At 39.4% G+C, this 27121-nt stretch overlaps 1 protein-coding gene across 4 annotated transcripts in view; it reads left to right on the top strand.

Moving 5' to 3' along the window:
• The window catches only part of LOC133509830 (arginyl-tRNA--protein transferase 1), a 60428-nt gene that overhangs the window by 3490 nt on the left and 29817 nt on the right, over nt 1-27121 (top strand). Inside the window, exons 2-10 of one of the 4 annotated variants that reach the window (XM_061837226.1) lie at nt 956-1019; nt 1113-1175; nt 1297-1400; nt 1509-1730; nt 6360-6574; nt 11299-11427; nt 12807-12935; nt 17404-17436; nt 21569-21750. In XM_061837226.1, coding sequence (XP_061693210.1) covers nt 956-1019; nt 1113-1175; nt 1297-1400; nt 1509-1730; nt 6360-6574; nt 11299-11427; nt 12807-12935; nt 17404-17436; nt 21569-21750 — 1141 coding nt within the window. The remainder of the gene's footprint in view (nt 1-955; nt 1020-1112; nt 1176-1296; nt 1401-1508; nt 1731-6359; nt 6575-11298; nt 11428-12806; nt 12936-17403; nt 17437-21568; nt 21751-27121) is intronic. The other 3 variants (XM_061837228.1, XM_061837227.1, XM_061837229.1) reach the window with 3 other exon arrangements.

Here is a 27121-nt window from a genome sequence, read left to right as displayed (position 1 = left end):
TTTTGATGAAATGCATTGGATAAGGACACAGAAAACTTGTCCCATTTATTGTATCCCATGTGGAGACTAAGGGACTCATAGATGTACATCTGCCGTTGACAGTTTAGTTTTATGTAGACCCAATCATTATTTTGTGTTAATAACTGCACTTGCAATCTTGTCATGGGACGAAATATCTCTTGAACTTTGAGCAAGTTATGTTTTTGTCTTCGATTTTATTCATTGGAACTGCAGTGTATGTGGCAGCACTTTTCTGACCGTGTCAATAAAAATAATGATTATCCTTTTTAGGCAGAATCCATCCATCCATCCATCCATCCATCCATCCATCCATCCATCCATCCATCCATCCATCCATCCATCCATCCATCCATCCATCCATCCATCCATCCATCCATTTATTTTCTTTGCTGGTTATCCTCACGAGGGTCACGGGGCGTGCTGGAGTCTATCCCAGCGGTCAACAGGCAGGAGGCGGGGTACACACCGAACTGGTTGCCAGCCAATCGCAAGGCACATGGAGACAGACAATAGTCACACTCACAATTGCACTTAAGGGCAATTTAGAGTGTCCAATTAAAGTTGCATGTTTTTGAGATGTGGGAGAAAACCGGAGTCCCTGGTGAAAACCCACGCAGGCACGGGGAGAACATGCAAACTCCACACAGGTGGGTTCAGGATTGAACCCAGGACCTCAGAACAGTGAGGCCAACGCTTTACCAGCAGATCCACCGTTCCGCCTTGTAGGGAGAAGTATTAAATTAATTTGATAAATTGTATAATCAAATATTCTAAACAATTGGAGGGTGTGATGAAATGTAAAACTGGTTGCTTTATGAACAACATACACGAGTGAAACTATTTTCATTACTGCTTCGGCTTTGTCAGAAAGGGAAGAAAACTATTATAATGGATTTCATTGTTATACCTGGGTGATGATGATCATTTTCTTTAGGTATGTGGTCTCACACCTTGACTGTACAAGACTATCAAGACCTCATAGACAGAGGATGGAGAAGGTACCAAGCAATTTATGTCTGCCTTTATACTAAAGCCCAAGAAAAAAACAAAGCAAAACCTTGACGTATTCATTATTTTTTTTTCTTCAATAGAAGTGGAAAATATGTGTACAAGCCCATAATGAACAAGACATGCTGTCCGCAATACACCATCAGGTAATGGTTTCAAAACATGATGGTCTAAGCATGCATGCTCAATAATTACAGTTAGATAATAGTTTTTGGCCAGCATTCTAACCAGAGCTACCACTTTTTTTTTTTTTTTTTTTAAATCAAGATGTCATGCTGGGAAATTCCAGCCTTCCAAATCTCATAAGAAAATCTTGAAGAAGATCAATAAATTTATTTTGAAAGGAGTTGTACCAAAAGAGCATGAAACTGGTGAGTATACTTGTTGGTAATTTTGTGTGTGTTTTGTAGATATTTTTAATTAAATATGTTATCCCCCACGTGGTGTAACAGTATTTAGAGTTTTTCTATTTTTTTTAGGGGAACCAATGGATTCGGCGTGTGAAGTTCCAGGCTCTCGAGAACCAAGTAAAGGAATGCAATGTGCTATTACAGACATTCAAAAGGAAGTAGCAGACTGTCAACATATCACAGAAGTTGACAGAAATGAGCCAGATGTCACACCCACTGGCTCAGAGACACCTAGAAAAGACCCAGGCTCAGTCCTGGATGGCAGAACAACAGCCACAGCTCCTAAACCTGGTAGGAAATCATATTACTGGTACCTATTATGTGATAGTGTTGCTTGTTAGTGGTCACTATTGCTGTAAAATGTCCTGTTTTTGCAGTTTTGTACTGGAACAAGTTCAATGAATGTAAGTTCATGAACTACTTCAAATTTTATGTGAATGTGAACTGAATTTTGTCTATTTTTGCCTGATGAACGTAATTGAGAATCTTCTCATTCTGGTGTCAAACATTGGTTTTCGGATGCGTTTTCATTCAAGAGGGACAGGATTTGTTCGACACTTCCAGGAAAAGCCCATGTAAACACACTACAGATACTGTATTTGCCAACTGATTCTGTTAAGTGGCAGGTATGCATCAGCAAGACCCCCCCAAAAAAGTGCTTCTGATTTCCTACATTTCAGAAGTAGGGTCACTAGGTGTTTTATTTATTATTTTTACAAAATATTTTCATTCTGTCTCCAGCAAATGGTGCCGCCATTTTCTTGTCAGTTCTCATTTGTTAATCCAGGCTCTCTTGTGCATAACGAGATCAAAATTCATGAATGCTTCGTCCAAAAAACGATTGTCAAAAGTCAGACACGGCAAAATATGAAACATAATTTGACTTGATATGGCTCAGCAACGCTATGATGTGGGACAAGGCAGTTACGCTAGCTGTGCATATACACACAACGATCTGGCAACAAGTGGCATGAAAAACAAGGCTTAAATGCAGAACATAATCAGCACGCACGAGAAAGTGGCACATGGCCACGCCGCTGCCCACCGCAGCTGCTGTCAAACACCGGACATAACTCTGCCTTCGCATATGCATGCAGGTAGTGCGCCACAAATGCGCGCAGGTGGCCGTGGAGAACAACACCCCTCACATATTTATTACGTGGTGTAAAAATGTTGGCGTCGGCAGGAATTTTTATGGTCGGCCGTGAAATCTGGACCACAGGGGTTTTTCATTTTAATGCCTTTTTAGGATTCCCACATAGTTTCTAGGCGGGACACACTCTACTGCCACATGATTGGCTCCTGCATCAAACTATGAACGGAGCAAGTTCATTGATGGAACGGTGAACTGAATGTAGAAATAACTGTGCAGAAAATGAACTTACTGAGCACTGAGTAAATGCCTCTCCCTACACAGCAATCTCAATTTTTATCCTCAGCCAATGAATGGTGGTGCTACATGGTACCTGTAATTACACTCATTTGTTGTCACCATACAGTACACTTAATTTCAGTTCATACGTAGTAGTAGTCTAAAACGTGATTTTGTTTCCATAGTGGATATCGGGCTAATGTCAGACTAACATGGCAGATGCGTGACCTCTGTAAATACAGTAGTTTGACAGTGTATAAACAGTTTTGAATTAAATAGAGATCAAAATAAGACACAAATACTTAAATCCATATTTTTTTTCATCCCTTTCAGTAACATCGCCATGTTGCTGATGAAGCTGGAGATCTTAAATGGAGCTTTACATTATTCGGTAGAGTAGACAAAGCCCTTAAAACTGTCTTTAAAATACACATTTCTTAAAAAATACAAATAGCATGAACCTACAATCATACAGCAAATACAAAGTTGAATAACAGTATTACAATACATCCATCCGTCTTCTACCACTTATCTGTGTCGGATTGCGGGGGTAGTAGCTTTAGCAGGAACACCCAGACTTCACTTTCCCTAGCCACTTCATCCAGGTCTTCCGGGGGCGCCCCGGGGACCCGCGTCCAGGCAAGGGAAACCTAGATCAAATATTTGTATTCGTCATAGCGGTTTATTGAGTCGTACTTTGTCTGGTCACTCACTTTTTACCAGGGGCGTGAAGCCCTAGACAACTTAGCTCCTAGGATCACTAGGACACACAAAGCCCTCCACCATGAGGTGACTGCTGAAGGGGTAAACAAACAAGCAACAAACAAACAAATAAATCCGTGTGTATATATAATAATAAATGTAACAGTTTGAACATAAACATACCTTTGTAGTCTATCCAATTGAGTAAACTGTAGGTTGAAAAGAATTTGCATATCATTGTTCTCTCTTGATTTTTACTTAAACCATTAGAAATGGGGTTTGTGGTAGTTACTGCTGTACAACAAGGGGTTAATTTGTGACATGTCAGTGACATGACATCTGTAGTAGACTCCTCCATGAAAATGACGTCTTCAAGGAACCTTTGCCTTATTTCCCCCAAACATTCCTGCATCCTCTTGCCTCGCTCCCCTGTGAATATCCTTGCACCTCAATGGAATTTCTGTAGGAAGGAATGAGCATGTAAGCACAGGAGCTCGGAGCTTGGACATAGGAAGTTCCAAATGTGGAAAAGAACGTGCACCCATCGAAATTTCATGAGGAAATGTGATCTCCCTCTGCCATCTAGGTTTCAGGTTGTGATAGGCTAGTGTTTAAAATGTGGATGAGCCAAAATCGGTCTGAAAATCAAACATTTAATCAGAAAATGAAATAAAATTACTGCTGAGTCAATTTCGGGGAGATTTTTTTCCTCCAGACATCATTTTTAAGTTCAGACCTACGGAATGTTCTCGCCATTAACCAGATCCTTTAAGTGACCAGCGTGTTAGTTTAAACATTAATATGGTTTGTGTGCTTACAAAACAGGAAATGGTTTTAAAAATGAGTGTTATCTAATCTTACAACCAAATCTTGGAAAAGTTTATTACATTTTCTTGTGAGTATTTTTATGTCTCAAAAATAATTTAGTCTAAGCTTTACTTTGGGGCTTATGCCTTGAAAGCCAGTGAGGGAGCCTGTCATTGCTTTATGAGGTGCTGAGTGCTGGAGTGAGAGTATCTGTCTTTCACAGGAAATGATTTGTTAAACATAATACTCTAAACTGAGTGCCGAAAGTATTCAGACCCCCTTAAATTTTTCACTCGATGCCAAAAACATGCATTAATTGAAGACTCTAAATTGATTGTAGGTGTTTTTGTTTATGAATGTTTTTTTTTGTTTGTATGTGCTCTACGATTGGCTGACAACTAATTCAGGGTGTACCCCGCCTCACGCCCGATAATAACTGGGATAGGCTCCAGCCCTCCCGTGACCATTGTGAGGATAAGTGGCTCAGAAAATGCAGCTGAATTTCTATTTACAGTATTTATTTTATTTTGTACCATTGGCCAGATCTGTAGCTTGCCACTTTTCTGTCTCTGAGCTCTTCAGGCAATTCCTTTTGCCTCATGATTCTCATTTGCTCTTACATGCACTCTGAGCTGTGAGGTTTTATATAGATACCTGTGTGGCTTTCCTAATCAAGTCTAATCAGTGTAATAGAAACAGTTAGACTCTATTATCATCTCAAGGATGATCAGAAGAAATGTACAGCACTCAATTTAAATGTGTCACAGCAACGCATTTAAATACTTATGGCTGTGTGATATTTCAGTTTTTGTGTTTTCATAAATGTGCAAATATTTCAACAATTGTTATTTGTTCTCTCAATAGGAGGTGCTGTGTATACATTCATGTGAGGTGGAGAGAACCTGAATGATTTTAGCTAATGGCTGCAATATAACAAAAAAAAAAATGTAAGGTGGTCTGAATACTTTCTGTATCTACTGTACACCGAGTGGGGATATTATGTTAAGAGTTGAGGCAGTGTGATTAAAAAAGTCCAAAACTGAAACCTTTGTTATCAGTCTGACCAGCGTATCTCTTCCAGCAAAGCTATATATCTTCGAAGGGAATTATATCTTTAGATCACTGTAGTTGTTTGATTAGAATGATACAGTAGTATCCTTATACTGTGATTTTAGAATTATATGAAAGAATTTTGAAGATATGGGTATTTCGTGCACCTTGAAATATTACGTATTACGTATTACAGAACAGAAGCGTCCCCACTTTAGGAAAAAACTGTTACTTTGAATCAGCTGATGCTTCCATTGAATCCTTGCAAGTCCAAGCTTTCCCTTTAAATGTTGTCAAGATGGGGTATACCTCTCTTATGTTGATGAAGAAGAAAGTTGGAAAGTGACCTGATGGTTGCGTTTGGCAATTTGACAAGTAGGAAATGGTCCTCGTTTCCTTATTACTCCAAACAGGATGTGGGCGTATAAACTGTGGACATGGGATGCCCCGAGTGCTGGAGGACTTGGCAAGAGTCTCAAGAGATCGTGGTTGGAAAAGAAGAGCAGGATAGAGGGGGTGGGGGCTAATACAAGACTGTATTTTCACAAAAATGTAAATGTTCTTACTAGTCCAGTGGTTTTCAAAGTTTTTTGGGTGTGCCCCCCCTTTTTGGATATCTTTTTTTTTTTTCCTGCACCCTCTGCCACTTGAAGTTGTCTCCTCCAGTGTGGCATGCTAGCACTGTAAAGTGTAAAGGCGTGAGCAGGTGATAGCGCTGAAAATTGGAAAAGGGGTGTTTTCAAAAAATTATCAAGGGGAAGCTGAAAGAATCCAGTCTCCAGTTTGAAAACCACAGAGCTAGCCAGGAGTAGTGATGTAAGCAAATTATACCCTACTATCAGTGAAATTTCAATGAAAAGCAAGGCTTTCTGCTTATGATGGTGTCCATCCACGGTTCCTCATGCATAAGAATGATCTTTGCTATTTGTGAAAGCTGAAGAAGCACTTCACTATCTCTTTTTTTACTTTCTTCTCTGTCTGGCATATAGGTATAGGAGTAGATCCCAACCGACCCCCTTGTCGGAAGGCCAAAGACCTGAGAAGAGAGCGGCGTCATCAGAAGGAGCAGATGAAACATACCAGTGTTGGGGTTTCATCCACTTTGACCATTAGTCCTCCTACTCCCACTCCGAGCAGCCAAACCAAAACCTTGGAAGACTTTCTCTCTGAGACGTGTCCTGACGGTTCAGCTCATTGCCTGGAGGTAAGCACCAGTGGTTTCCATTCTCGTTTTGTACTTTAACCTGTTGTGGTGATTCCAAGATCGTTGAATTCTCGCTTCCATCATTTTAGCCTCAGTGACTTCAGCATGGCAGCACGGTGGCTCAGCTCTGTTCTGTTCTGAGGTTCCCGGGTTCAATCCCAGACCCGCCTGTGTGGAGTTTGCATGTTCTCCCCGTGCCTGCGTGGGTTTCCTCTGGGCACTCCGGTTTCCTCCCACATTCCAAAAACATGCAACATTAATTGGACACTCTAAATTGCCCCTAGGTGTGATGGTGAGTGCGGCTGTTTGTCTCCATGTGCCCTGCGATTGGCTGGCAACCAGTTCAGGGTGTACCCCGCCTCCTGCCTGTTGACAGCTGGGATAGGCTTCAGCACTCCCCGCAACCCTCGTGAGGATAAGCGGCAAAGAACATGGATGGATGGATGACTTCAGCATGTTTATTATGTTTGGAGGTTAGCTGACCAAAGTACAATCAGGGTGAAACAAAATGGCTCAAAAATACCTCATTCTCAAAGATCAATGGGATAGCAGACTCACTACAGACTGAGTCATGTTACCCCAATGATGACATTATAACCACATCACCATGAATGACAGAGATGAATGAGAGGACATGAGAATGGAAAATTTGGTTGGGAGTCAGAATGATTTTAGAATAATCCCTGGAAAAAGTCCTAAAATGAGGTTGGCAGAAACATGTCATTCTTGGACTTCACCAAAACTTGAACCAGATGCAAGCACTCTCTTTTATTGACACACTCATTGAGCATTCTTAAAGAATATTAATATTGTTAGCTTGGAAAGTTTCCGTTGAGATTTGCTGTATTACCGTACAATCTCACGTCCCTGAAAAGTCATGTCTATAATTTCACAGAATCTCCAAATTGTTGTAAATGCGTTTCCTGAGATAACATTTTTTTGCACGTTTGTCACACTGAAATGTTTGCCATCATGAAACAAATTTAGATGATATTAAGTCAAGACAACACAAGTAAACATAAAATGCAGTTTTAAAAAAATATTTTTCCTTAAGGGAGAAAAAATGCAACCCTACATGGCCCTGTGTGAAAAAGTAAAAAAGCCACTCCTTTACTGCAACAACTGTCATCAAGTGTTTGTGACATCTTGCAATGAGTATCTTAGACTGATGTGAAGGATTCATTTTTGCAGAATTCTTGTTGCCACATTGGAATATTTTCAACCATGAGCTGCCCTTTTAAGGTCATGCCACAGCAACTCAATGGGATTCAGGTCAGGGCTTTTCCTTGGTCACTCCAAAGTCTTCATTTTGTTTTTCTTCAGCCATTCGGAGATGGACTTGCTCGTGTGTTTTGGATCAATGCCCTGCTGCAAAACAAGTTCGTTTCATCTTGAGGTCAACGAAAAGACCGCCAGGCATTCTCCTTCAGGATTATTTGGTATATACCAGAATTAATGGTTTCATTTATTACAGCAAGTCCTGAAGCAATAAAACAGCGCAAGACCATCCTACTACCACCACCATATTTTACAGTTGGGCCAGTGTTCTTTTACTGAAATTTGATGTTACTTTTACACCAGATGTAATGGGACACACACCTTCCAAAAAGTTCAACTTCCGTTTTGTCAGACCACAGAATATTTTCCCAAAAGTCTTGGCTATCATCAAGATTACTTCTGTCAAATTGGCACCAGCCTTAATACGTTGACCTTCGCTGTAGTAACATGTGCAACACAGGGCCATGTAGGTTTGGATTTTTTTCCTCCTCCTTTAATAATAGCAATCTTAATATGAAAACAGATTTTTTTTTCTTGTGTTGTCTTTGACTCATATTTAAATCAGTTTGATGATTGGAAGCAGTGAAGTGTGACAAACATCCATTAAAATAAAATAATCAGGAAGGGTGGAAAGACTATCAGTATATCTATATAAGACCCTTTTGCAATAAGCCAGAAGAGATAAGTAATGGCCTCCAAGCACCGACCATATAATAACAAAGTGACTGAAAAGTGCCACTCACATGCCTATATACATTTTAAAATTGATATTATAATGAAAACTACATATAATATTGTTCACTTAAATGTCTATATGAAAAAAAATGGGCGGAGCTTTGTCATTCATGCGCAAAGTTGGGGAAGTCTCACTCGACATCCCAGTGGCAGGCATATTGCCTGCAACGTCATTTGCAGATCTCACACTGGCACAGTCGCCATTGAGAACATTGAGAAGACACCCTGCCACCTGCTATGGGAGATGTACAACAGAGATTTTCAGATTTTTCCGACGCCGCTTCTGACACGGAAGCTCTTTTCGCAGAAGAGAACATCTCACAATCGAGTGAAGTGACCAGCGCAATATTACTTTATCATTTCGAGCCACAGACTCCCTGTCAGTATGTATGACAGTATGTAATATACGCAGGAGGACCCATGCCGGGCAAAGTAAGTACAAGACACCGGTGGTCGATGGGGGGAGAGCTCCTTTCTCCTCCCGCACGCGGCCAAACCACCTCCCGCCCGATCCACCTCAGCGGCGGTGATGAACAACACCCCCCCAAACAATTATTATTTTTTTAACAGCTCTATACACACCTACCTGTCATTTGGAATCCACAAAGGTCTCGTCCTTTGCACCTCTGCAATCAATTTTTTTTGACGAACTGGGTCTTTTGGAAACGTGAAGCGTGAATCCATCCCTAGTGTTCGAGCAATATCCAGCAATACAACGATACGGCATTTTGGGTAACATGCAGGAAAAAACACCCACCTTCCTGCCGGTAAAACTAGTTGGTATAAACACACGAACCCGCCAGTGTGGGCATCTGGAAAATAACGTCACTCCTTACTTCTTCTCCAAAACGATTGCCTCGAGAGTGTTTTCATGGCGGGAGATACAAAAATCCATATACGACAACATCATGTTGTGTGGTGATAAAATGGATGGGTCCATTTCCGCTGCCTTTTTTTTTTCATTAAAAACAAACTAAAAATCATGCTTTACTGTCAGTGGCACTTTAAACTATCCAGATTTTGACATCACATATTTATGAAGTGTGGACAACACCAACAAATATTTTCGCCATATTGGAAAATTAGGACAGAAAAATATTTACTTGGTATGTATATGTTTTAATCTGGCTTTGAAATGACTGAATTGACGGGCATTATATATTATCACTAATTCAACCAATTTTCACTTCTACTTATGTTGGTTATGGTCAACTTTCATCCACCAGAGGGCAATGTGATGACATGATTATATTTCCTCATGGTAAACTCACTCTTTTATAAGACTTCTTGACTGGTTAAACGGTTCTAATTTTCTTAATTAAAAAAAAAATCAAAACAATAATGAAACAAATATTTGGAGGAAAAATTGTCTAGTCAATGATTTGGAGAATTTGAACACAGCCTAGTGCAGGACCCAACTGCTTTCAATTGAACAAATATTGAAGTCTAGTTTGAAAAAACTTTCATCCATGCATTTTCTGACCCGCTTATCCTCACAAGGGTTACGGGAGTGCTGGAGTCCATCCCAACTTTCATTGGGCAGGAGGCTGGGTACTCCCTGAAGTGGTTGCCAGTCAATTGCAAGGCACATGGAGACAGACTGCAGTTTTTTATTTAAGAATTATTTTCATCTCTCCCACCAGAGTAAAAAAATAGTTTATTGTGTACACTGAGGGTTTGTCCTTTTATGATTAGAGAGAAGTGAATGTTTGAGTATATTTTCATGGATTTCATTGGATTATTATCAAACTTCCATTAATTTTTGGGTGGATTTAAAAATTCTTGGGCAGTCAAATATCCAACTATTTGTATAATGTTATGGTACTGCTGTAATAGCTCTTGGAAAAAAAAAGCCCTCACCAGTGGTGTAGACTTGTGGCCTGGCTCAATTATTTCATCCTGTCAAAATATATTTCATTTCTGAAACATAATGAAAAAGATTAAACTTGTGAAATTTTCTTTCATTTTGAAGGACCTGTTTAACAAAGAAAAGTGGATGCCAATAATCATTGGAGACCAGACCTCTTTAATTCAAATCCAATAAACTGCAGATTCAAGCCCCCCATCCTCCCTTTCTAGGAGACTCAATTGACAGTGTCTTTTGCCACTAAAAGCTTCTGGTTAAAGAAGTGGTTAGTGACACAGAGCCAATATCTGAGCAAAGTGATAATTCCTTTCACCTTTTTTTTTTTTACATTCAAAACACTCGGTTTTTCATAGGTTGATCAGTCTATTTTAATATTCTGTAAGAAATATACAATTTGTGTAAATTGATCTCTAACACCAATGACATGCTACATCCAACATCCAATAACAACATAACACTACATGAAAAAGTAATTAAACAAAAACCTTGTTCTCAGGGGATGTTTGGAATCACTGGAAATGATTTCCTCTTTTTATCCTTTTAGCAACTGCATCTCATGTGCATTTTTACAGATTCTCATTACATTTTGTTATCTGAATAATATTATTTCCTTTTCTCGGAAGGGCTCCATAAGATTAGTAGTTCCATTGTAGAAAAGATGAACTATTTACCAAGACTTAGGTACTTGAAATCGTAATGGTATTACCAAAGGAGAGTGTGTGTTTGTGATTCTCATGACCCAATGCATTCATCACACTACCCTGAGCTGTTTCCCTTGTTCGAATTATATTTGTCTTATCTGTATTTTGATGTTAATTGTCTGCCAACATTTTTTTTTTTTAAGGTGAGGCTAGTGCGTGCCAATCCCCCTTGCCCGCAGTTCAAAGCCTCTTTCAACGCCTCCTACCAGGTGTACAAACTCTACCAGATGGCAATTCACAAGGACCCTCCTGACAAACCCTCCGAGAGCCAGGTCAGGGGGTGGCAGACGTAGGTCAAGCTGCTGTTGGCCTACTCATATTGGGTGGGAGAGAATAGCTATGCATCCATAGTGACATTAATAATAATAAGAAAATAATAATTATTTTCCAAGTTATATAATAGAATTAATATTAGAGAAATATTGTAATTTTATATATGCTATATATCACAATGCCCGACTACTTAGTTTATAGATGTTTACCACATATTTTTAAATGATTCATACATTTTCACATACAGACGATAACTACTTCAGGGGAAACATAAAAAATGTCAATGTAAGTGAAAACCATTAGGTTTCAGGCTAAAATAAAAGTTTGTTAAACAAAGACAATCAAGGGAAATAATGATGTTAAAATACGTCAGTACTCCATGGTTGAGAGCAGTGTTTGTCCAGGTGGATTGAGTTGGCCTTGAATCAGTGGGTAGGCTATGTATTGTGGTCTGTTTTATGGGGGGGGTGCACTTGGATAGTGAAGACTAATCCTCCACTTTCACAGTTTAATTTCATCAGCACCCCTTCTATCATCCAAAATCATGCTGGATTAGGTAAATCAATAATTGATTATTAAGAAAAATAATAGATTACTATTAATTAGCACCATCTATGCCAGGAGTGCCCATCAACCAGTCAATCGCAGAAGCAGTTTTGGGCGATCGCGTGACGGTGTGCCGCACCCTCATCCCCCACAAAGAAAAAAAAAAAGATGTTAGGCCTATCCATCTCATCGCTTGATTCAGGTGTGGCAGATACGTCGATCGCATGCACATAAAGGCCCATTCTGGCAAGCCGGCCTCCTATTTTTATGGTCTCTCTTTTGCTTTCTCCACGGAAGTCACGGCGATGCCCCAATGGTAGATCACGAGAGGCTGGCTTGCTTGATAGCATTGCTTGAAGCCTGGGAACCCCTGTTCTACACGATCATGTTGGGAATGTTACGCTACCATTGCAACTCACCACTCCACATATAATTCACTGAATGGAATCACAGTTTGTGTGAAAAAGAGGGTATTGGGTTATTGCAGTTTGATAATCTTGGTGTGCTTCCTTGAGAGGGGCAAGGCTACTAAAAGTTAGATAAAAGTTGAGAATGCTCAATTGACGAAAATGTTGAGCCATGCACTAGCCTCATCTTCAGGTTGACTGTTTAAGTGGAGCTATTTTAAAACATAGTATATATTCAGTCTCCTAGAATCCCATCGTTTTATTCTATGCAGACAACCCTTTTTTTTTTTTACAGCCATAAAAGGAATATATGACAATTGCAGCTATAACCACGATCAAGGAGACTGAAGTGAGATCTCAAAGCAACATTAAACAGCACTCAATGAACCTCATTGCTTTTCCCCTTTTACACTTTGTGCTTGAAGGTGAGGCTAGTACCAGTCTGCTTTGAGGACCCCCAATTCACAGCGTCCTATCAGCAGTCTGTGGCGCTGTACACCCGTTACCAGATGGCCATTCATGGGGATGACCCCAGCGAATGTAGTGAGAGTGAGGTACTTGCACGATTTTTACTCTGCATTCTCTGTCGGACACACAGAGTCGGTTTCTTACAACAACAATCCTTTGTCAGAAATTTTGTTGGAAAAAGAAATCCAATTCCAGTTATGCCATTTCTATGTTTTGTAATTATAATTTTTTTCAAATTTTAAGTACGTGCTGTAAAATTGTGAAATTCCAGCATTTATGAAATAAATTGGATGGTAGGACATGTAAAACAATACAGTAGAATGAATATAACATTAGCATCCTTTAATCATTACATTTTTCCAGTGGACCAAAGACGTGATAACAACAGAAAGAACAACAGAAAGAGTACCTAATAGAATATCATGTGTCAATTACAGTATAGCTAATCATGATATGTTCTGTAAAAACTATTCTCACCTTTCTCAAAAGTTCCCTAGGGCTTGGTACAAAATAATAAATCAGAATCAGCTTTAATGGGGTAGTATGTAACAACAAATGAGGAATTTGTCTTCGGCAGTCATTGCTACCGTTATACGGCATTCATGTTGAGTATGGAGAAGAAGAACAAACAAGCTAACAAGAACAAAGAACAACAGATATTCAATTAATAGGGAACTACTTCTTAGAAGAATCACAGTTGTGCAAAGATGCAGTCTCCTAGCATTTAGAGCAGTTAGAGTGCGTCAACCCCCCACATTATTTTAAGCTAATACAGTGTGCCCTTACCTGTTCGTGGTTCACTTTTAAAGACCAGTGCAATGACAATTGTGCAAAGGGTGCAATTTAAAGTGATGTATTGTGCGATAGTCTGCAGTATATATTATGAATAGTAATACTGATCGGACCAACTGGGTGTGAGGGTGTGTCCCAACAATGGCGCAAGGTGGAAAATAGTAGGTTCACTGATCAAGAATTTAATGACTTAATAGCAAGAAGGACAAAACTGTTTGAATGCCTCCCTATGTCACCACAGCAGGAGTGTCAAACTCATTTTTGTCTCAGGTCGCATTGTAGTTATGATTTTGCTCAGAGGGCCGTTTGAACAGTGAAACCTTATAGATGTTTACTCACCATATCCTATTATTACCATCACACAACAAATTGAGGGATAACTAGTTTTGAAATCAGAGGAAAAGGATAATAGTTTGTTCAAGTATCAAGTTACTGTAGAAAAGGGATTTGGTAATGGTAAAATGTGATATCTCAATATTATTGTTAATTATGATTTGGAATTTGGGTACAGATTTTACCAAAAATCACAGAAGATGACAAAAATGATTTGCTCTCGCAGGCCACATTAAATCATGTTGCTGGCTGCTTCTGGCGCCCAGGCCTTGAGTTTGACACCTATGCACTACAGGATTTGTGCAGATAGATTGAATCCCATTCTTGGAAAAGGATCTCAATTTAAGGACACACACATAAAATTGTGCAGCAACTTCAGGAATAATGATAACATGGATAAGTAGATTTGGGTGAGAGGGAAAGGAAAATATTTAATTCACCCAGATAATATTTTTATTGCACTTAACTGGATTGATAATTTAGGACCCTGTACCGTGAGCAAATTGCATGAGGCATTCAATTTGGATGGGTTGCTTCCACCACGATCCATTAATGTTACGTCTTGGAGGACTGGGCTGTGTGTGTTTTTGTGTGTGTGCATGTGGTGTGTGTTTTTTCAAATCCATCTTGAAAAACACACTGTTTAAGGGCAGGATTTGTCTGGTTGTAGTAGGAATTAGGTCTAAGCAAATGAGTGTATTTATATGTACCATGCATTTTAGATTCTAATCATGTGCAGATGAGTGTTTACAGTAGTAAAGGGAGAGAAATTGGAAGTGATGTACTCCATGTGTTGCCAATGAGAATGTTCCAGAACGTACTTGAGACACAATCTGTTTACAGAGTATTGTGTGCTGTTGCATCAGAGAAGGGAAGCTGAATATTGCCTTGCTGTCAACAGTTACATTGTTCGTTTTTACACATCTATCCATCCATCCACTTAACTGCTTATTCGCACTAAGGTGTGGACTAGCGTTCATATACAAAATTACACACCCTTGTTAAGCTTTTCTAATTAGAACTGAATGTAGTTTGGTAATTATTCATTGAGTATCAAATTAATGTATGAGTAGATGTGTGGCGGGCCTGTGTTGTAGGTGAATTGAATGTCCCGTTTTTTTTTTTTCGAATTGTTACGTGAGTGTTTCTGCAAATTTACGTCCAGACACACAGAATCAAATAAATTATTAGGTTAGGTTATTTAGAGACTTAATTTTACATGCCAGTGTGTGTTTTAGGAACTTTAAATGACATCTGTTACCTGCAGCTGTTTTTGTTAAGATGTTTTTTTGTGAATTTTCAGTAAAAGTGTTTTTGCATGTTGGGGGGCTGTGCGGTTGGAAATCTGTTGACTGTAAAATTAGCTGTGGAAAATTACAGTTTATCTGTGATTTTACAGATTTGTGTATTTTTTTTCAATGTCATCAGGAAAATAAATATATGTAGACTGTGACATTCATCATCTTATATAATTCAGGGATCTCATTTGAGACTCAGAGTAATTAGCACCGATGCATGAAGCGTAATCATTCTGCATCCGTTGACGCACGGTTTAAACATGGGGTGTCATCTACCAGTCAATCTCCAAGGGAGTTGTGGTTGATCCCAACCGCGTGCCAAAAAAAAAAAAAAAAAGCCTTCATCCATCTCGTCGCTTGATTCAAGTGTGTCAATCGTACAGGTAGATTAATTGACATTCGGTTTGACCAATCCTGGCCTCTTCTGACATGTCACTGGGTATGTGCACATAAAGGGTGTTTCTAGCAAATTATCTTCCTATTTACTGTCTGTCTCTTGGAGCAAAAAAGTGTGCCACCCCTGGTTTATAATTTTCGATATCCTCTGACTTAATGAGCTAAGTGCTCAAGCCAAAAAGCTCACTCGACTGCGGCAACATCATTTAAATGTAAACACCCCCACACAAACAGGATTGTTATCTGTTTATAAAACATAAATACAGTGGCACACGTTATCAATATTCAGGCAGCAGTTGACTTCAGTGAACATAGCTCAGTGGTTTGAGCATTGGTTTGGTAAACCAGGGGTCGTGAGTTCATATCTCACCTCTCCTCCCCAAGAGGGGGTTGTGTCAGGAAGGGCATCTGGCATAAATACTGTGCCAAACAAATATGAGCGTTCATTTGAGATGTTACGCTGTGGCAACACCAAACTGGACAAGCTGAAAGAAATTTACTTTTAGTTGACTTCAGCGAAAACATTTCAGCATCATTTGATTGACAGCTAAAAGGTCTCGTCACAGTCCAGCAGCTCAAGGTTTAGCCTTATTTTACTTTTTATTTCTCCCTTATTTATCGAGATAAAAAGCTCAAGATAAAATCTACTTTTGAAAAGCCAACAGGCAATAGAAATTCTACAGTACATATCACACAAATTCATTCATATGATAGACTAAAAAAATGGTATTAAAATGTATGGCATCTGATTTAAAACGGCGACAAAGCCCAAATGCTTTCAAGATGATGGTGTTTTTTTCTTCATTCAAATTTTGCTGTGTTTAAGATGTTTTATGAACCTCTTAATTGATATGATTAATGACTCGATACTTGTGTGCCAAATGTTTAATGGTGCCCCACCATAGCTCTTTGCCATTCACTGAATAAGCCTTTTCTAATCCTATATGAGCATAACTTTGAAATCTTTCAACAGAATGGTGTAAACAATTTTTTGGTGATTTTAAGAAAACATGAATTATTTTTGGCAAGAGGGTTTGTGATTCACTTTTGTTGTAAATGTTTGAGTCCAAGAGCTGGACAAATCAAATATTTTGGAATACAGTGATACAGTCTGTCTGAGGTATTTTCTGTTATGCATGTATGTATGTATGAATGAATTAATTAAATTGTGTAGAGTTATGTTCTCAAGATATACGTCTCCTACAAACAATGCTCTCAATCCTGACACAAAAACACTGAAAAGTGCATCTCTGTAATCTTGCCTTTGTTAATACACAAATGCGAGTCTTTCAGCGGCAAAACACTAACTTTTGTTGGTCCTGCTTTGACAGGTACACATTCCCTGTTAGACATTTCGCCAAAGTATTCTCGCTCCCTCTGAAGAAACTGCAACAAGTGTTGTCCCTAATACTATCTAGATACAGTATAAACTGACAGAGGAAATGGAGACCAGGTTGAAACATTACTGACTTATCCTCTGAACTGTCACTATCTCCTCTTGTCTAGTTGATTGGCCTAAATGTTTTCATTTGTATAAACAGTCTTTCTATTCATGGCCTTTTGTGATTATGGTGGTATTTGTTCTATAACACCTGGGTAACACTTTGAGGGTTGACTTTTTTTATCTGACAGTATTATAAGAATGTTGAGGTTTTTTTTCATGAATTCTTTCTGGTATTTTGAGGATAGTGAGAACTCAATTTTCCCCTCTGTTCTTCTCTGCTTCCCACTATAGTTCCGGAGATTTCTCTGCGATTCACCATTAGCGGTATGTATTTCCTTTCTCTTCTTCACAGTTCAGTAACACATCTTTTAAATATTTCTCCTTTTAGCATTGCCTAATATTTTCTTACTCCACATTTTCTTGAGCACACATTAAACACATTAAAATTTAATTGCCTTTAAACGTTTACATATTGAGTCATTCATCTTTGCACTCTCTCTTTTTAAGCTCTCCAGCTAGATTGATTGAGTGGTGGTTGAGGGGTACAGCAAAGGAGTTATTTTTTTTTTCTTATGGAGGAGTTATCGCACCCGGTACAAGTAGAAGAGGGAGTCAAAGGTTAAATTGAAATGTGGTCTCCAAAAATTCTCCCATAATCAGTCCTGTTACTCTGCCCTTGATCGAGTGGGACACATTTGCTGTGTGGCTAAGTATCCAGTAGATGAATATTAATTGTTTAACCATCATCCAACTCTGACTGGCCTCTGATGCATCCACACAAAGTTTTATTCAATGTATAAATTAAGCTTAATAGTCACTATCAACTTCAGAATATAATACATTTGTGATAAAATCTTTTTCATACTTTATGCCATTGATGGACATGTATTTGTAGACAGGCATCACTGTGTACATACCAGGCTTTGTGAACGTCAGCCTCTAGAGGCACCAATGCACACTTTAGTTCAGGACAATTCCATCAGTTATCAGACCCAGAAAGCATACTTGGAACAGCAACTTTGATTAGACTGAGGTGCACACAGATCTCTGTAGTTTTGCTGTGTGGCTTCCCTTCGGTCCTCCTTAGTGAGCATCCTAACCGTTTATAGGGGGTGAAACTTTTCTCAACTCTCGAAACCGGCCATGCACATTGAACTAGACACACTGTGGCACACTCCCTCTCATATGCCACTCGTTTGACCCCCTGTTGGCCAACTTGTTTTTATTTCTGTCTCTGATCTCCAACCAAGTCTTCCCCTCTCATGCCAGTTATTGTATGGCTTTTTTTGTTCTACCTCTGCGTGTCGGCTTCCATCTGCTTCTAATCTGAGTGCTATTAGACTACATACACTCACCACATGGTGTGTGTGGTTCACATTTTCTGTGCATTATCTCTAATGTATGTAAAGTAGTATCATCGAACTTCAGTTATAAAGGACATACATGGTGTTAGGTTTATTTTCACCAAATTTGCAGAGGGTGGTGTTGTACATGTTTTAAAAGCCATTTACATATGCTGACATATCAGTGAATGTATCTTTTTGATACTCTGTTGCACATCAGTACCGTTAATGTGGTGATTGGCGACTATAAGTGTTCTTGCAAATGTCCCTGATGAGTTGGGAGGGAGCATGTGCTGTAGAAAGGAACTGGGCAGGTGTTCATATTGAGACTGATGGTAGCAAACCCCAATTTGGCCGATCATCAACCTTAGACTCAGCTTTTTTGGTCAAATGTCTCTTACAAGAGACAGGAAATTTGTCCTTCTTTAATTATAATTTTAAGCTTGGTGTACCTAATATTGTTCCCCCTGTGCTGAATAGAACTGGCAGCATTGCTACCGATAGCATCAGTCCACTCTTAATTTATTTTCCACTAAGGTGCTCATGACACACTGAGCTCATGTGACTGACGGTTTCCAATAAGTGCTGCCCTCCTGTAGGGAAGGTCAACCCAAATATGTGCAATGCAGGTTAAAAGATGAACGACAACTACATACTGACTCTCAAAGTGTACTCCTCACTAGGTCCCCGTCTTTTGGCCATATGTGAGTGATTTGGTGGAGCACGGGAAGCTCTTGGGTTATTTGAAGTGTTTCAGAGAAGTTTAGGTTGTTGCTACAGTGGCAAGGACACAGCCATTAAGCTGTCTTGTGATGAGACTTGCAGATTGGTAAGAGAGCAATCAACCTTGAACAGGGGTATGAACCTATAAACAAAAATACAAACTGAAACAGCCATTACATCTGCTGTGCTTATATTCCCATACACTGTAATTACGGTAAAACCTGCAGATTCAAAGTGGGATGTTGGAGAAAAAAAATATGTATGTGTATATATATATATATATATATATATATATATATATATTTTTTTTTTTTTTTTTTTTAACAGAAAATCACTAAACACACACACTGGCCAAGCTTTCTTGGGACCCCTTACAAAGACTCTCGTGTTTTTCATTGAACTTATGCCAAGAAATAACAGGCTGCCTGCTTACACAGATGGATATTTCACCGTAATTTAATTGTGTGTGCACACACATGCACACACTCACTTGTGTGTGCGCACATGCACGCACGCGCACGCATGCGCACACACACGCACTATCACATTCACACTCTATCAAGTATTACTTCTCCTTATTCATTGGCTGCTTGCCAGTTAGTCCATGCTAATGTAGAGTGAAACCACAATACTTTCATATCGACAATACTTTCATATCGTTAGCCTCTGATGTATTGCTCAAGAGAACGTTTGATAGATTTGTCAACAGAGATGACCAAAAACAAATCTATGGGTGTGTGGAGTGTAAAAATGTAACTCTTTTCATGAGTGTGCACATGATAAAACGCATTTGATTCTAAAATCAAAGTGGAAGGATTTTAGTTATGACAGAAGTAACAGCACTGGTTCATTAGAGCTATTTTGACTTAAAATGGTAGGAAAACAAACTTGAAGCTAATTAGATCGCTGAAAGTTCTATTATGTAGTTCTATTATTAGTTCTATTATCATAGAGCCTAGTCTGATTTGTCTGTTTTGTGGATAAAATTGCATATACAGGCTATATTCTGCAACCTACGTGTATATGCACAGCTTTCAGTGCACAATTAAAACCATGAAAAGGTATATTATTTGTCTTATTTTTTCAGTTACATTGACACAGGTACACGATAAGTAACAAGTACATTATTGATAATGGCCACTGAAATAAGCCACAATATTTGCTGCCTTACGTATATAAGTAAATTAACTCCCAGTAAAAATATTTAAATGTTTCTGGTATAACACATTAATATTTTTAACATATTTTCAAGAAGCACACAGAAATGCGCTTAAAGCACACACACGCACACACATACTCTCACATAAGCCAACATGCACACAAACGTGGTGTTCAGTACCATGACAGTCATCTCAGTCATAACATGTAACACAAGTCCTGCATTTTTGTACCTACTTTCTTGTTGAAATCAGTGTACCGTGTATATCCAAGTGCTTGCAGAATGCGTAACTGTACTGATGAATGATAAGTGGCACACAGAATTGTACTGTAAATTTTACATATAACTGTCACGAGCAAGGATATGTAGCCTAACGCAAATCATTTCATACCGCATGGAGCGAGCAGACACAGACATACAGGAGAAAGTTTGGCGGCAATTCACAGCTGGCTGTTTAAGGGACTTCTTATTAAAAAGTTCTCTCTGGTAGACTTTTTGAAGCCAGTCGACTCGACCCCAACCCGCTTTACTGTTGCACTCATTCCACATTTGGGAGCCATTAGCAACCAGAAAGTGACGCTACTGTACACCCCCACTGATAATGTGTGAGACCTGGCTGAAAGAACCTTCTAAATACCTCTATTTACTCCATTTTTTTTTTTTTTTACTGTGCTTGTGGATAGTATTCCTAAAAATACTTTGAACACAATTGCAAACTGAGCAAGTACGTTTTCTGACCTGAACACAGTAGAGCATACTTTTAACTCACTCAAGACTAGTGTAGGCAGCCGTCAGATAGTCAGAACTGAAGTGCTGTCCTGGTAAAGCATCTCCAGGGAGGAAACTTAGAAAGAAAGAAAAAAGGGAATTCAGCCAGTCAATGATGACAAATGATTTTTCAAGTTTAACAAGCCAATTACAATTACATCAAATTTCAAAATACTTTTGAACGCTAAAAATAACCGTTTTTCTGCATGAATTGGATGTAATTCTAAAAAGTCAATTTTTTTTAATATCTTAAAACTGAAAATTTACACTTTCATAATGTCACATTAATTTTTATTTAAAATCCTTTTTGATGATATGTAGAGGCAAAATTTTTAAAACGCTGTGTGTGTGTTTTTGAGTGTACCTGGTTGTGTGTATGCGATGGGGAACGTGAGGGCACTGCTATTATTTTAGTCATTGGCAATGTTTTTTCATTGTATTCACTTTTTTTGTGCTGTCCCAGGCAGAGTACTCTGTTGATGGGCCCGTGATGGGTTATGGCTCCTTCCACCAGCAGTACTGGCTCGATGGCCAGATTGTGGCAGTCGGAGTGATCGATATCCTGCCTTCCTGTGTTTCATCCGTCTACCTGTACTACCACCCAGACTTTGCCTTCTTGTCTCTGGGATCCTACTCTGCTCTCAGGTAGGTTGTCAGAACTCGCGTCTCGTGTTATGTGATGAAAAGATCAAACAACACACTTGCACTTTCATTTTAAAGAACAATCAACTCAGTTTGCAATAAAACGTCGACTTGAAATTTCATTGTCCTCGTAAAATGTCACTTGTAGAGCCTTTATATTTGTCTGTTTTTCATTAGTATTTTGTTATATACATCCAGCTATTTCATTCTTTCACAGACCCCCCTTCTGAAAGATTTCTTTGATGTAGTGTATACTATACTGTATGGGCAACTTGCACACACACACACACACACACACACACACACACACTGTATATAATATATGTTTGTAAGAAACATTCCTCTGTCTTCACATTTGATTAGCAGAGGCAGGTTTCCATTTGTGGTTTAGCTGGCGACAGTTCTCTGTGCCAAGGCAAAATTAGAGCACATATATACATATACTACACACAGTGCAGATGGATTTCTTGACATTCCAGTAAAGTGGAAAAACGTTTTAAAATATTTCACAGATGTTGGTGTAATGAATGTGTGTGTGTGTGGTGTGTGTGTGTGTTTGTGTGTGCGTGCATATGCGTGTGTGTCCTGAAATATGTGAGACCAGTTTCGACAGGTGGGCATCGCTTATGTTAAGCGGTGCACTTCTGGACTGTTTCCCTTCACATTTTACTTTTTGTCTGAATTAGAATTTCAATCTCAGACAGAGTGTTTGGGTCTAGAAGTTTTGGAACAGGAAACCCACTGCACTGAAGTCCCTTTCATCCATCCATTTTCTTAGCTGCTAATCCTCACAAGGGCCGTGGAGAGTGGTGGAGTTTATCCCAGCTGTCAACGGGCAGGAGGCAGGTAGACCTTGAACTAGTTGGCACCCAATCGCAGGGCACGTAGAGACAAACAGCCGCACTCACAATCACACTTAGGGGCAATTTAGAGTGTCCAATTAATGTTGCATATTTTTGAGGTGTGGGAGGAAACCAAAGTTCTCAGAGAAAACCCACGCAGGCACGGGGAGAACATGCAATTTTCATTTAATATAAAAAATTTGCATACTTGTTTTATGCCCTGTTAAAAAAAAACATAACAAAACACCAATTAATGTGACATAAGATTGACCATAGATCATAAATGAAATTTAAATTGTGGGTTTCTTAAACCAAAAATGTCACGCAACTTTGCATTATGACGGCAATTGGACCATTCATTTAACTGGTCATGTCAACCACACTGTGGCGGGTTCTGTGGGATAAAACCTTTGGAGTTGTTGTGTACATGTGGTATTTATATTGAAGAGGGTCGTGTTGAGAATGTGTCCCTCCCTTCTCAAGAAGTATATGCTGCAACACAAAGCTAGTCAATTTTTCTTTCTTGTGAAAATCAATTTTTAAAGCTTCTGACATTATATTGACTTTAATCAATTTTTTTTTATACAATAACAAATCATGACGCCTCACTACACTGGATATTAAAAGTGAACACAAAATAAAGACCTCCAACCTGAACAGTTCCTTTGGGGGAAAAAAAATATTAGTGGGTCTGGGGATGTAAAAAGGTAACTGCATGAGTATGCACATTATAAAACTAATACATTGCAATGTACTAATATTGGCCCACTTTTCCATGAATTACAATGTTCCGTCTTATAAATGGCACAATTGAACTTCTACATTTGGCATTCTTCTTTGTAGGGGTGGGCGATTGTCTTGAAAATAAAATCTCAGATTATTTAAAGAAATTTCCAATTTTCCTCATTTTTTTTAAAGAACGCAATAAGTACCAATGACAGAGAAAACACAAATGTTTTCAAAAACTTAGCGAGTTCAAAACTTCTGTCTTGAATCACCTACTTCTGGAAACATATGTAACTGAGCACATTGTCTGCAAATAAAAAAATAACTCCAAGATTTATAAAGTTCAAACTTAGAACTTGTGTTAAGATTTGTTTTCAAGTATAAACAGTGCCATTTGTTTTCCTGAACATACAGAATAAAAAACAAACAAACTGACCTTTTGGTTGTCTAGAACATGAAGTCTGTGCAAATACTCCACAGAGCCCACGCATTGTTGATTGCACCTTCAAACTCATGTATGGCTGCATGGTTTAACTGGATGTCTGTTGTTTAAGGATGAAGCGACACTCTGTCAGGCTCTCTGGTAATTTACTTATAATTGCTTCTTTACAAATTGGGGTAAGGCAACTTCAGTAAAATACTTGCAGGCAAGGTAGCACCTACAGTGAAGAAAATAAGTATTTGAACACCTTGCTATATTGCAAGTTCTCCCACTTGGAAATCATGGAGCGGTCTGAAATTTTCATCGTTGGTGCATGTCCAGTGTGAGAGAGAGATAATCTAAAAAGAAAAATCCATAAATTACAATGTATGATTTTTGTAATGATTTATTTGTGATACAGCTGCAAATAATTATTTGAACACCTGTCTATCAGATAGAATTCTGACCCTCAAAGACCTGTTAATCCGCCTTTAAAGGTCAACCTCCACTCCATGTATTATCCTGAATCAGATGGACGTGTATGAGGTCGTTAGTTGCATATAAAAACCAGTCCAGCCTATACAATCAATAAGACTCAAACTTGTAACATGGCCAAGACCAGAGAGCTGTCCAAAGACACCAGAGACAAAATTGGACAACTCCACAGGTCTGGAAAGGGCTACGGAGAAATTGCCAAGCAGCTTGGTGAAAAAAAGGTCCACTGTTGGAGCAATCATTAGAAAATGGAAGAAGGTAGACATGTCGGTCAATCTCAATCGGAGTGGAGCCCCATGCAAGATATCACCTCGTGGCGTCTCAATGATCCTTAGAAAGGTGATGAATCAGCCCAGGACTACACGACATGACTTGGTCAATGACCTGAAAAGATGTGGGACCACCATTTCCATGGTGACTGTTGGTAATACACTAAGATGATTTGAAATCATGCATGGCATGGAAGGTTCCCCTGCTTAAACCAGCACATGTCAAGGCCCATCTTAAGTTTGGCAATGACCATTTGGATGATAGAGGAGTCATGGGAGAAAGTTTTTTTGGTCAGATGAGACCAAATTTAACTTTTTGGTCATAATTCCACTAGCCATGTTTGGAGGTAGATGAATGATGAGTTCCATCCCAAGAACACCATCCCTACTGTGATGCATGGGGGTGGTCGCATCATGCTTTGGGGGTGTTTTTCTGCACATGGGACAGGACGACTGCACTGTATTAAGGAGAGGATGACCGCGGCCATCTATTGTGAGATTTTGAGGAACAACCTCTTTCCCTCAGTCAGAGCATTAAATATGGGTCATGACTGGGTCTTTCAACATGACAATGACCCGAAGCATACAGCCAGGACAACCAAGGAGCGGCTCAATAAGAAGCATATAAAGGTTCTAGCATGGGCTAGTCAGTCTCCAGGACTAAACCCAATAGAAAATCTTTGGAGGGAGATGAAACTCCGTGTTTCTCAGCGACATCCCAGAAACCTGTCTGATCTAGAGAAGATCTGTGTGGAGTGGGCCAAAATCCCTCCTGCAGTGTGTGAAAACATGGTGAACAACGACGTTTGACCTCTGTAATTGCAAACAAAGGCTACTGTACCAAATATTAACATTGGTTTTCTCAGGTGTTCAAATACTTATATGCAGCTGTATCACACAAATAAATTGTTAAAAAATTATACATTGTGATTTCTGGATTTTTCTTTTTAGATTATCTCTCTCGCAGTGGACATGCACCTACGATGAAAATGTCTGACCCCTCCATGATTTCTAAGCAGGAGAACTTGCAATATAGCAGGGTGTTTAAATACTTTTTCGTTTCTTCCCTGCAGGTGGGGCTTCCAGTTTACACCGTATAATTTTCCACGTTAATATATGGGGATGATAGCTTGACTGATGTGCAGAGACCGCATATGTGATGGTTCTCCATTGTGCACATTTCTTATCATGTGTGGTTGTTTGGATGAATTGTTCCACAACAATGAGCTGCTTTTTAGCAGTAGTTTGTTGGTTTCAGTGGTCTTAAGTTTTGTAAAGAATCAGCATGTCTCTCTCTAAGATATGCTCCTCTGTTTGAGATGCTTAAAGATTAACTGACACGTAAAGAATGATTTTTAGTATTAATGAATGTATTAATGTTTTTAATGAAAAAAAGGCAGCGGGAATGGACCCATCAGTTTTTTTTCACAACACGTCCTGATGTTGTCATTTATGTATTTTTGCATCTCCCACCATGAAAATCTTCTCGAGGCATTCGTTTCGGAGAAGGAGCGGGTAGTGACGTTTTTTCCAAATGACCGCACTGGTGGCTTCGTATGTTTGTACCAGTTTTACCGGTGGGAAAATAGCAGTTTTTTTTCCAGCGTGTTAGCCAAAATGTCGTCTCGTTGTATTGCTGGATATTGCTCGAACACTCGGGAGGTTGGTTTCACTCTTCACACTTTTCCAAAACACCTGAAGAGGAATACTTTCATACATTGAACTTGTGGCTGTAATTAATGTTGAATGTTCGGATGGTTCTTCGGGCGGAATGATGCAGTCTGACTACTCAGAGGCGTACGCTCAACTAAGTGCGAAAACAAAGGCCTTCGGGAGCTCCAGGCCGGCAGTCTTTGGACGGGAATGACGCGGAGTCTGACGTGCAAGCTCAGGCAGCAGGCTGCATGCCGATCTTCTAGGCGGCGGAGGCAGTTAGCCCCGGATACTGAAACTAGGCTAAAGGCCTCCGCCGCCACCAGAGCTCCCGGCGGCGGAGCCCTTTAGGCTGAGGCTGTGAACCGAACTTTGACGTCCAGGGAGCCCGTTAGCCGAGCTTCGGCGACGGGGGTGCTTTAGCCCGGCTTCGGCGGCGGTGGCCGTGGAAGCCTTTAGCCGAGCTTCGGCGTCCGGGGAGGCCATTTAGCCGAGCTTTGGCGGCTAAAGACGTAGGTTTTGATGGCACTATTCCAACACTAGCTTTGGGTCTGTGTTTGAGTCATTGAATTGCTGGCAGTTGAAATTCTTGTCCTTCATCTGAAGGTTTTGGGCTAAAACTTTTATACTGTAAGAACTACCTGTCTTATGCCAGTAGAAAATAATCTGGTCCAATGCGTAATACGTCTTGAGTTGCTATGGCAAATTATGTAATTTCACTTAACTGGTACAAAGATTGTTTTCTCCACATATTCTGTCATTTTGCGTTTTTAGTGCCTGGCAGAGCACTTAAATGATCTTCCACCAGATGGCAGAAGCTACAATTAACCTATGTATCGTCCACCTTTTACCATTCATACAACAACAATCAGGTCAAAGGACTAAACAGGCAGAAATTTCACACTAAGCAAAAATTAATAAATTAAAACAATAAATTGAAACAAGATGTTTGTTTCAGTATGTATACT

The sequence above is a fragment of the Syngnathoides biaculeatus genome, chromosome 12, assembly GCF_019802595.1.
Source record: "Syngnathoides biaculeatus isolate LvHL_M chromosome 12, ASM1980259v1, whole genome shotgun sequence".
NCBI classification, from domain to species: Eukaryota; Metazoa; Chordata; class Actinopteri; order Syngnathiformes; family Syngnathidae; genus Syngnathoides; species Syngnathoides biaculeatus.
This window is presented reverse-complemented; position numbering and strand designations above follow the sequence as displayed.